This window comes from Salvelinus alpinus, chromosome 13 (genome assembly GCF_045679555.1).
Source record: "Salvelinus alpinus chromosome 13, SLU_Salpinus.1, whole genome shotgun sequence".
Taxonomy (NCBI): Eukaryota; Metazoa; Chordata; class Actinopteri; order Salmoniformes; family Salmonidae; genus Salvelinus; species Salvelinus alpinus.
Window position 1 is genome coordinate 9,260,930 of NC_092098.1, and position 12,060 is coordinate 9,272,989.

General features: G+C 42.8%; 1 protein-coding gene across 2 annotated transcripts; it reads left to right on the forward strand.

Moving 5' to 3' along the window:
* The first annotated feature begins 3,240 nt into the window (after positions 1-3,240).
* Positions 3,241-10,442, forward strand: LOC139536961 (dnaJ homolog subfamily C member 18-like). Of its 2 annotated transcripts, none has more exons than XM_071337731.1 (8): positions 3,241-3,849; positions 5,115-5,289; positions 5,441-5,586; positions 5,812-6,018; positions 7,455-7,567; positions 8,068-8,180; positions 8,588-8,760; positions 8,914-10,442. In XM_071337731.1, the coding sequence occupies exons 1-8, from the start codon at positions 3,723-3,725 to the stop codon at positions 9,036-9,038; spliced, it is 1,179 nt and encodes a 392-aa protein (XP_071193832.1). In that variant the 5' UTR covers positions 3,241-3,722; the 3' UTR covers positions 9,039-10,442. The 2 variants fall into 2 exon arrangements, with proteins under 2 accessions (XP_071193832.1, XP_071193833.1); XM_071337732.1 differs by having other exon boundaries at positions 8,071-8,180.
* The last annotated feature ends 1,618 nt before the right edge of the window (positions 10,443-12,060 follow it).

Sequence of the window (12,060 nt, forward strand, 5' to 3'; positions counted from 1 at the left end):
GGCCATGCTTTCCACCTGGCTACCCCTACCCCGGTCAACAGCACTGCACCCCCCACAGCAACTCGCCCAAGCCTTCCCCATTTCTCCTTCTCCCAAATCCAGTCAGCTGATGTTCTGAAAGAGCTGCAAAATCTGGACCCCTACAAATCAGCTGGGCTAGACAATCTGGACCCTTTCTTTCTAAAATGATCTGCCAAAATTGTTGCAACCCCTATTACTAGCCTGTTCAACCTCTCTTTCGTTTCGTCTTAGATTCCCAAAGATTGGAAAGCAGCTGCGGTCATCCCCCTCTTCAAAGGGGGGAACACTCTTGACCCAAACTGCTACAGACCTATATCTATCCTACCCTGCCTTTCTAAGGTCTTCGAAAGCCAAGTCAACAAACAGATTACCGACCATTTCGAATCCCACCGCACCTTCTCCGCTATGCAATCTGGTTTCAGAGCTGGTCATGGGTGCACCTCAGCCACGCTCAAGGTCCTAAACGATATCTTAACCGCCATCGATAAGAAACAATACTGTGCAGCCGTATTCATTGACCTGGCCAAGGCTTTCGACTCTGTCAATCACCACATCCTCATCGGCAGACTCGATAGCCTTGGTTTCTCAAATGATTGCCTCGCCTGGTTCACCAACTACTTCTCTGATAGAGTTCAGTGTGTCAAATCGGAGGGCCTGTTGTCCGGGCCTCTGGCAGTGTCTATGGGGGTGCCACAGGGTTCAATTCTTGGACCGACTCTCTTCTCTGTATACATCAATGATGTCGCTCTTGCTGCTGGTGATTCTCTGATCCACCTCTACGCAGACGACACTATTCTGTATACTTCTGGCCCTTCTTTTGACACTGTGTTAACAACCCTCCAGGCGAGCTTCAATGCCATACAACTCTCCTTCCGTGGCCTCCAATTGCTCTTAAATACAAGTAAAACTAAATGCATGCTCTTCAACCGATCGCTGCCTGCACCTGCCCGCCTGTCCAACATCACTACTCTGGACGGCTCTGACTTAGAATATGTGGACAACTACAAATACCTAGGTGTCTGGTTAGAATGTAAACTCTCCTTCCAGACTCACATCAAACATCTCCAATCCAAAGTTAAATCTAGAATTGGCTTCCTATTCCGCAACAAAGCATCCTTCACTCATGCTGCCAAACATACCCTTGTAAAACTGACCATCCTACCAATCCTCGACTTCGGTGATGTCATTTACAAAATAGCCTCCAAAACCCTACTCAATAAATTGGATGCAGTCTATCACAGTGCCATCCGTTTTGTCACCAAAGCCCCATATACTACCCACCACTGCGACCTGTACACTCTCGTTGGCTGGCCCTCGCTTCATACTCGTCGCCAAACCCACTGGCTCCAGTTCATCTACAAGACCCTGCTAGGTAAAGTCCCCCCTTATCTCAGCTCGCTGGTCACCATAGCAGCACCTACCTGTAGCACGCGCTCCAGCAGGTATATCTCTCTGGTCACCCCCAAAACCAATTCTTCCTTTGGCCGCCTCTCCTTCCAGTTCTCTGCTGCCAATGACTGGAACGAACTACAAAAATCTCTGAAACTGGAAACACTTATCTCCCTCACTAGCTTTAAGCACCAGCTGTCAGAGCAGCTCATAGATTACTGCACCTGTACATAGCCCATCTATAATTTAGCCCAAACAACTACCTCTTTACCTACTGTATTTATTTATTTATTTTGCTCCTTTGCACCCCATTATTTCTATCTCTACTTTACAATTTCTTCCACTGCAAACCAACCATTCCAGTGTTTTTATTTTATTTTTTACTTGCTATATTGTATTTACTTCGCCACCATGGCCTTTTTATATTTTTATTTATTTATATATATATTTTGTTTGCCTTCACCTCCCTTATCTCACCTCACTTGCTCACATTGTATATAGACTTATTTTTCACTGTATTATTGACTGTATGTTTGTTTTACTCCATGTGTAACTATGTTTTGTTGTATGTGTCGAACTGCTTTGCTTTATCTTGGCCAGGTCGCAATTGTAAATGACAACGTGTTCTCAATTTGCCTACCTGGTTAAATAAAGGTGAAATAAAAAAATAGAGACTATATTTTTTGTAAATATTAATATCATACAGTGGACATCTAAGCCTATATGCCTATGCATGCAATTCACTCATGCATTTAGCGCTCAAATATCCGACAGCTGAACCAAAAAATAGGCTATAAAGTTTTGCATATGCTACACATCGAAACACAAGGAATAGTGTTTTTTTATGTGTTATAGTCCGTTTTTAAGGACACGTAAATGTGGTTCATTTGGCCAATATCCCTCGTTTACCAAATGTCTGGTAAATTAAAATATTCCCGGTCACGTTGTCCAGCGTCAAATCTTCCTGAAGGAAACCCTTAAATGTATGTGTCTATTGTTTTTATGCATATTTTAGAATATTCGCATGAAAATCGGTCGACAATTGCATGGAAACCTATAGACACACTAAAGACTATAAATGCGCTAGTCCAGTGTCACTTTGATTATGCCTGCAAATCATGGTTCACCAGCAGCCCCAAACATCTAAAGAATAAACTACAGACTAGGTTTGAATGTTTTAACAGTATTTTCATTTGGAGAATAATCACTTTTCTCCACGGTAACCATGTTTCCCCCGCTCAAACCGGAAGTGTAATTCTAAAGCATATGTCTTCATTTGATTAGCTTTGATCGGCATGACAATTCAAGTCTGATGCTACCTGAGCCTGACGAGCTATACATTAAATACATTTTATGAGCCCAAGTCCCAAAAAAATAATGATTGTGCCCTTATCCAAAACATAGCCTATGTTATAGGCTACCGCACATTTCGTACGACAGAAAACCCCAAAGATGTAGCTATGTTAAAAAAACAAGACGACCCTGGAAGGCCAGGTGGAGATGTGTAAGTTAAACGTGCATTCAGTCCTTATATTACTGTAGCATATGCTGCAGCAAATGTAGGGACCACAATGGAAATAAGTACCCAGCTTTATTGCGGAATCCCGACCACTTTTTAAATTATTTGTGTTTATACAGTAGGTTTTACGTTGGGGGGGATGCATTTTTTTAATGATATGTTGAGTTGGACCAGTCTCCCCCTCCCCCAGTAAATTTCACTTACATATGAACAAATATGAATGACTGTTTAGACAATTATTAAATACAGGTTATTGGTACTTTTTTACTATTACCTTGGGGGGTTTATTTAGAACGGTAAAAAAATCCGTACCCCGGAAGTGATTGGTTAGGGCTGTGGTAACCTGAAACAAACCACACCAGTTCAATAATGTCGGTATTACATTTCTCTCAGTCATGCATGTATTTTTACTGCTTCAGTTTTGTATGTTGACTTGAATAGGCGCAATAGCACCCGTGTTCGTGTCTGACTTGTGGCAGTCGCCATCATCGCTATGATACCTGATAGTTACGGCGAAATCTCGTAGCTAACCGATTGCTGGCTAGCTTAGCTAACGTTAGCTTGTTATCTGGATGTAAACAAAGCTAGTTAGTTACCGTTAATTGAGTTGACATACAACGTCCAGGTACTTCTGAACATAAGATAGCTAGCTTAGCTAAAATATTAAAATTTCAGGCAGTCAACCGCATTTGTGTAGCGAGCGTACTGTAGCTAATTTGGTTTGCAGCCTCTGTGAGAATAAGCTAACGGTAACAAGCTAGCTACTGTAGTTAGCTATCGAACAGCTGTCAAAATGGATAAAGCGGAATCAGATCGGTTGGTAGAGAAAGCAAAGCTGTGCTTGCGGTCAGGGCGGAGAGAAAAGGCCGTTCAACTGTTGTATGAAGCCCAGAAAATATTTCCCAGTACTCGGGCCAGAGGTAAGTGTCCCGTAATGGCCGTCTTGTTAGCCTTGCTTGCCAACTTGAATGTTAAAATAGAAAGTGCAACGTCTGTATCTTGTGAATTGCATAATGTATGCTCGAATCAGCGAATGTGTTATGCATGTCATCTGAATATTTACATGGTCAGGCTTATAATAAACAATATTTTTTGATAGCATGTTTGTGCCTTTTAAGTGGATTTACTTTTTCTAACCTGTAGGCCACACTACAATGTATAGCTACTGTAACTAGTAATTTTTATTTGACTTACTTGCCGTGTTATTAGTCAACCTGGAGGTGCAGCTTTCAGCCAGCCAAATTGTTTGTTATTGTTAATATACACGGAGTGTACAAGACATTTGGAACACCGGGGCGGCAGGTAGCCTAGTTGGGCCAGTAACCGAAAGGTTGCAGGATCAAATCCCCGAGCTGACAAGGTAAAACATCTGTTTTTCTGCCCCTGAACAAGGCAGTTAACCCACTGTTCCCCGGTAGGCCGTCATTGTAAAATAAGAATTTGTTCTTAACTGTCTTGCCTAGTTAACATTAACACTTTGCCTTCCCGGCGCTAGGGCTGCTGAATCAAGTACACCTACCGCCAACAGCGCGAAAAAAAAAAAAAAATAGGAGCGCAAGGCTTTATCGTTGGGTTTTTACAGAAATGTTTGGTGATCGACTAGGAATCCCTTAGAGATCGACCAGTTGGTGACCACTGGTGTAGATGAAGGGGAGGAGACGGGTTAAATAAATATTTTTAAGCCTTGAGACAATGATGGTGTATGTGTGCCATTCAGAGGGTGAATGGGCAAGACGAATGGCCTTTGAATGGGGTATGGTAGTAGGTACACCGGTGTGAGTGTGTCAAAAACTACAACGCTGCAGGGTTTTTCATGCTCAACTGCTTCCCGTGTGTATCAAGACTGTTCCACCACCCAAAGGACATTCAGCTAACTTGACACAACTGCGAGAGTCAACATGGGCTAGCATCCCAGTGGAACGCTTTTGACACCTTGTAGAGTCCATGCCCCGACAAATTGATGCTGTTCTAAGGGCAAAAGTGGGTGCAACTCAATATTAGGAAGGTGTTCCTAATGTTTTGTACACACAGTGTAAGTAACTAATCTTCTGAAGACAAGAAGGGACTAGGTTAGGGGAATACATGTTTCAGGTACATAATGTTACTTACACACCAAAAGTTAGCCCTGGCCAGACTGGCTGTTTCTTCTATTAATATTTGTCCCCATTCCTGATCTCTCCATCAGTGCTGATTGATGCCATAGTGAGGAATGGGAGCTCTGCAGCTCCAGAGGAGCCCCACATACCCCCACCGCGTGGCTTTCGATCCAATGAAGAGGACGGGGATCGAGAGGAAGCGCGCAAAGGGGCCAACGAGGAGAAGAAGACCTACACAGAGGATCAGCGTCAGGGTGTTCTCAGGTACCTGATGGATAGGCCTACGTTCATTTTGAGCACTTACAGACCATCGCTACATTTGTCAAGATATCCGCCCAGTGAAAGGGCAAATGCACGTTGCCCTGTTGTGGTATCAGATTTTGCACTAATCTTTGTGGGGTTTGATCCATTGCAGGATAAAGAAATGCAAGGACTTCTATGAGATCCTGGGCGTTCCTAAAGACTCTAGCGATGAAGATCTGAAGAAGGCATACAGGAAGCTGGCACTGAAGTTCCACCCTGACAAGAACTGTGCCCCGGGAGCCACCGATGCATTTAAAGGTAACCTGATCCAGGACTCATCTGATTCACATCTTTCTCTGTGAGCTAAAAAAAAATTTCTAACAACAAAATAGATGAATAAATAGAGCCTCTGTATTTTGTGGGACCGCTGGTGCAGATAATTAGCTCCTTAGCTATTGTGGCCCTGTATGTGCATCGAGTCAGACAACGTCACACTAAGAGCATCAATCATAGGCCTGATAAGTGTTTTTTTTCCATCTACAGCCATAGGCAATGCGTATGCAGTGCTGAGCAATGCTGAGCAGCGTCAGAAGTATGACCAGTACGGAGAGCAGGCTCCCTCTGAGAGCACCACCCACCCCTCAGCCCAAGCTCGCCACGGACACTACCGCAACTTCAACAGGGACTTTGAGGCCGACATCTCCCCTGAAGAGCTTTTCAATATCTTCTTCGGAGGAAGATTTCCCACAGGTAAGATTTGCGCGTGTGGGGAAGTCGGGGTTATTAGAGGAAACTGAAAAGGCTACAGCGTGATTGAAATTGAAAGGAAACATTCGCGGGAAACGCTGCATATGTTTGGCTCAATCAGAAATGACCTTTACATTTCTATTCCGTAATCTGTAACGCTTCAGCGGTAGATTGAATGGAGCCCTAAAACAAATCATGAAGACTTTTGTAAACTGAAATAAAATGAAGAAACCCATTTGAAAAACTGAAACTAACTCAAATATGAAAAACATCAAATTATGTTCTGTTTTAGTTTGTTTTCTTCTAAACTTTGGGCAAAAATTAAATGGGGTTTTCAAGTTTTTTTTTTTTCCCCCATGGGGTTTTCAGGCTTTTTTCCCCCATGGGGTTTTCAAGCTTGCTGAATCTGGCAGGTAAATGGAGATGACCATGTTTCAAATAAGCCTAGCTTGTGCATCACTAGTCTCTCAAGACTTGACAGGTTGCCTCCCACAATGTACCGCTGTTCCTGCATACACGTCTGTAGAAGTGTCTGCGTCCGTTGGGACAGAGAGGAGTCAGAAATGGGATGCGTGTCACCGCCGTCTCTGCTTGTTGCCCAAGTGTAAAACATTCCCGCCGGACACAACGTAGTATCTAGTTAGCAAGATGGAGAATGGTTATTTGTAATGAGTGCTTTTCGCCAGTGGCTAGTTTGCATCTACCTTCACTAAAACCAGTGCAAAGGCTTTGCCTGCAAACTTTAGTTTCTAATCGTGATGTTCTGGCCCAACTATCCAAACTCATGAATTGTAGAGAGTTGTGTGTCTTAAGAAGACCGACCTAGCGCTGCTGTTGCCTAGGTCTGGGATTTCCGAGACTAGTGCATCACTATCACTAGCTAACAAATGTGCCATGACTTAATTTGTTGTTTTTTTCCCTCTTTTTCAGATATAGGTACTTGTTTCTTACATGTACTACAAAAGCTGAAAAAGCTTTAAAAATATTAGTGTAAAAATGGGCACGTTTTCTCCCATATTTCTGCAACCAGTCTAGGCACTAATTGTTTTAAATCCAAGTCACAATGAAGTTGACTTTACAACTTAAACCTATCAATTTATGTATTACTGCTCTGTGGCAAGAAGTCACATCCCCCAAAATTATAGGCCTACAAAACTGAAATGTCTCTTAGCCTCCCACGCCTACTCTACTTTGTCCTTAACATTAGAACTGAAACTAAATAATATGAAAACTAAAACTAGTAAATCAAGTCGGAAAACAAACTTAAACACACATTTTAAATAAACATTGAAAAAATGAATAGAAATAAAAACGATAACCTGTGTGCATGTATGTGTCTGAAAGAGATGGCGTGTGCGTTTTCTCTTGTTCCTTTCATTTTGGATTAGTCACCTTGCCGGTTGTTGCGTAGTAGTTACGAGTATGTTCTGCTCCCTCAGGCAACATCCATGTGTACACAAACAGAGGCGCCACCTACTCTAACTTCTACCAGCCTCGTCGGCGACGTGCATATGAGAGGCGCGATGAGGAAGTGGAGGAGAACCGCAGTCCGGTCAGTCAGTGCCCACATGAGGAGGAATCTCCTAGAAACTCCCACCAGTTCACATCATAGATGTTCTGTAGCTGTGTGATTAACCAACAGAGCTACAGCGGATTGTTCTATGGGCGTACAGTTGAACTCACATGGCTACAGCGTATGTATTTCCTATGTGTTCACAATTAATGCTGGGCCTTACATTTAGAGCCACCACTCTTTAAGGTTTGGTTTTTGATCCTGTCTCTGCCATTTTAGATATTATTTCCCTTTATACAGTGCTACAATAGACAATAAAAATGAGAACCGTATGCTGCTCCAGGAGGGTCAGTTACAGTAGGGGTTAAAGGTTGACCAATGAAATGGACCCGCTGTGAAAATGAGTAAACAAGCTCTTTTTTTTTGCAATAGAGTCCTAGAAACATTACTGCAGATTTGATTTTTAAATATATTTACAGGTATATGGTTTGTTATAAACTTTTGCTTTAGCATTTCTTTCTGGCTTTGCCTTTCCTCAGCAGAACACTTTCACGGCCTTCCTGCAGCTTCTTCCTGTGCTGGTGCTGATCCTCATATCTGTTGTGACCCAACTGATGGCCAACAACCCTCCCTACAGTCTCTTCTACAAACCGTGAGTCAACCACATCAACCAAGCTTCTTAATGACACGTTTGTCTCTAAAGTAGACTGCGTATGAACCTCATTCAGACTAGTTCCATGGTAACGGCTGGGTGCAGAGTGCACGAGGACCCTTTTAAGAGCAGGGGTGGGCAACTCTAGTCCTCGAGGGCCTGATTGATGTCACACTTTTTCTCCATCCCTCGCAAACACAGCTGATTTAATCAAATTGCATTCTAAACTGAAGATCATGATTAGGTGATTGGAGTCAAGTGTGTTAGCTGGAGCTGGGGCAAAACTGTGACACCAATCAGGACCTCGAGGACTGGAATTGCCCACCCCTGCGTAAGCGGGTGAGGTGTGACGTGTATTACCCTCTAAGTCTGCCTGTAGTGGGACTGACTGTATATTTGTCTTTCAGGGCCATGGGCCTGGTGGTCTCCCGGGAGACCCAGAATATGGGTGTGCCCTACTACGTGGACAAGGGCTTCCAGAAGGAGTACAGTGGGGAGTCCCTGGAGGAGCTGGAGAAGACCATAGAGAGTGACTACATTGAACACCTGCAGAGCAGCTGCTGGAAGGAGAAACAGCAGAGTAAGTCCAGCTGCAGTCAGATCCTGGCAGCTTGGCGCTGTCCCCATTTGGAGACATGTTGACTGAGGCAGCCACGCATGGTTTATTCATGTTGCAGAGTATGAATTTTATCCATATATAAGCTGATATGTTTTTCTCTCCATCCTCGTTCAGAGTCGGACTTGGCGAACCTTGCCCAACTGTATCGTGATGACAGGCTGAAGGCGAAGGCTGAGTCTCTGAAGCTGGACAACTGTGACAAGCTGTACCGCTTTGTGGGCCGACAGAGAGGAGAATGAGGGGCTTAGACAGGAGGAGAGGGAGGCATCTCTTTGCAGCTGGGAATTCGACACTACTCGTTTAATTTATTTTATTTTATTTATTCAAATCGGGTCACTTTTTTTTTTTTTTTTTTTAAGAAGAAGAATCGTCTCTTCTCTCTGGTTAGAGCACCGTGGCAGCCAAAGCCATTTTGAATTGAAACATTGTGCCTTCTCTCCTCTCGGGTGGAAGAAAGTGGAGGAGCATGTACTGTAAGCTGCCAAGCCTGGCTCTTTGTAGATAACATGAAGCCCTGCCTGGCTGGCTCTGGGATTGTTGTATTGATGTACAGGAGCCTTGTTTCTTCTTCCTTACATTAAGGAATATGGGCTTGCTTACAAGGTTTGAGAATATGGTTCTGTTCATACGTACACTTTCTGTTAGTCACCTGTTTGAAGCATGTTTAGTACTGGTGGGTTACTCATTTTTATCTTGGTTTCTATGGCGTGGGTTACATTGGAGTATATTGAGTAGGTATTGGGAAAGAGCATAGCTAGAGTCGTGAGTTTAGTTTTGAATTGGGAAGAACGTTTTAATTGCGACGAAAGGCAAGGACCTGAAAGCCAGTAAGTTCTAGAAAAGGTTCAGATACAGAGGCAAACGACGTGAGAGATTCTATTTGAAAAGACAGATCTATATGGTCTTAAACTGTGAAGGAAAATGTGTAGATTTGTCACGCCTGCTCGTTAGAGAAACAAAGCAAGGCAAGAGCTATATATATCTCTAGCATATTAGATCCACTTACAATTTAACTGCGGATCTCTGTTTTATGTGAAGACAGATGCATTGATCCCATTTTTTTTTCTCCTTTTGATTTGCCGTGCATTAAGACTTTGCCAGACAGCGTTGCTGTAGTTGTATTTATTGTCCATTATTTGGTCATTTTGGTTCCTTCGAGCACATTTTTGATGCCGTTTTATTCTGAGCCCTACGTCCCTATTCCCTGATGCATGCATAGTTGATCCAGGTCTTTGTGTTACACATCAGGTGCTCAGTCAGCCACTACACCGCAACTCTCTGTGAAGGACTATTAAGAGCAATCCACATCAATCCGCCCATTTCATGTAATCGACTTACTTTACTAAAGAGCTTTTAAACATGCTTTAGGTTTGGTTTCTCCAAAGGAACAGTTGTTTCAGTGATAGTTTCAATCTTCTAATGCTTGACCTTTCCTTTTAGTCAGATCATAAATCCAGCAGACGGAGGGTTAACGGCCACACTAGTGGCAGACCGACAGGATGGGGTTGGGGGCGGTAATGGATTACAGATTAGACCTGATGCTAACTGGAGACCCATTGGCCTCTTGGCTAAACTCTGGTGTCCTGTTGATTTGTGATGCCAGAGCAGGTTTTCAAGCTGGTTGAATAAAATCTTAAACAATCTATTGGTGTCTCTGGGGAGCTTTTGTTTTGTTTCCTGATGCTATACTCCCATTTTCCCCAACTGATTCAGATTCAGAATGTTTAATAGTCACATGTACAGGGTTACAGGTGTGATTGCAGGGTACAGTGAAAATCTTTGGCTTTGAGCTTCAACATGCAGTGAAATAGTGAAACTAGTGAAATAAAATAGAAATACAACTCTCTCTCTCTCATATACAGTTGAAGTCGGAAGTTTACATACACCTTAGCCAAATACATTTAAACTCAGTTTTTCACAATTCCTGACATTTAATCCTAGTAAAAATTCCCTGTTTTAGGTCAGTTGGGATCACCACTTTATTTTAAGAATGTGAAATGTCAGAATAATAGTTGAGTGATTTATTTCAGCTTTTATTTCTTTCATCACATTCCCAGTGGGTCAGAAGTTTACATACACTCAATTAGTATTTGGTAGCATTGCCTTTAAATTGTTTAACTTGGGTCAAACGTTTTGGGTAGCCTTCCACAAGCTTAGCACAATAAGTTGGGTGAATTTTGGCCCCCAGGTTTGTAGACCTCCTTGCTCGCACACGCTTTTTCAGTTCTGCCCACAAATTTTCTATAGGATTGAGGTCAGGGCTTTGTGATGGCCACTCCAATACCTTGACTTTGTTGTCCTTAAGCCATTTTGCCACAACTTTGGAAGTATGCTTTGGGTCATTGTCCATTTGGAAGACTCATTTGCGACCAAGCTTTAACTTCCTGACTGATGTCTTGCGATGTTGCTTCAATATATCCACATAATTAAGCTTCCTCAAGTCCGACTCCCATCTATTTTGTGAAGTGCACCAGTCCCTCCTGCAGCAAAGCACCCCCACAACATGACACTGCCACCCCCGTGCTTCATGGTTGGGATGGTGTTCTTCGGCTTGCAAGCCTCCCCCTTTTTCCTCCAAACATAACGATGGTCATTATGGCCATCGTTATTTTTGTTTCATCAGACCAGAGGACATTTCTCCAAAAAGTAAGATCTTATATACACACACACACACACACTCAGCAAAAAAAGAAACATCCCTTTTTAAGGACCCTGTCTTTCAAAGATAATTCGTAAAAATCCAAATAACTTCACAGATCTTCATTGTAAAGGGTTCAAACACTGTTTCCCATGCATGTTCAATGAACCATAAACAATTAAATGAACATGCACCTGTGGAACGGTCGTTAAGACACTAACAGCTTACAGACGGTAGGCAATTAAGGTCACAAGGTGTGAATGGAGGACCACCAGATCAAGACCCTGTCATGGCCAGTCCGATCTCCAGACCGGAACCCCATTGATCACATTCCAGAGGTTTTCAAGAGGAAGATGGATTGTCACAAGCCATCAAACAAAGCCAAGCTGCTTTTTGCGCCAGGAGTGGCATAAAGTCACACAACATCAATGTGAAAGACTGGTGGAGAGCATGCTAAGACGCATGAAAGCTGTGATTGAAAATCAGGGTTATTCCACCAAATAATGATTTCTGAACTCTTCCTAAGTATAAATATTGTGTTGTTTAAAAATGAATATGAACTTATTTTCTTTGCATTATTCGAGGTCTGACAACACCATCTTTTTTGTTATTTTGACCAGTTA

Bases quoted from the DNA above. Each gene is read 5' to 3' on its own strand.
- LOC139536961 (XM_071337731.1), top strand. From the start codon at position 3,723: ATGGATAAAGCGGAATCAGATCGGTTGGTAGAGAAAGCAAAGCTGTGC. The intron at 6,019-7,454 runs GTAAGATTTGCG...CTGCTCCCTCAG, and splicing joins CGGAGGAAGATTTCCCACAG to GCAACATCCATGTGTACACA. The intron at 8,181-8,587 runs GTGAGTCAACCA...TTTGTCTTTCAG, and splicing joins TACAGTCTCTTCTACAAACC to GGCCATGGGCCTGGTGGTCT.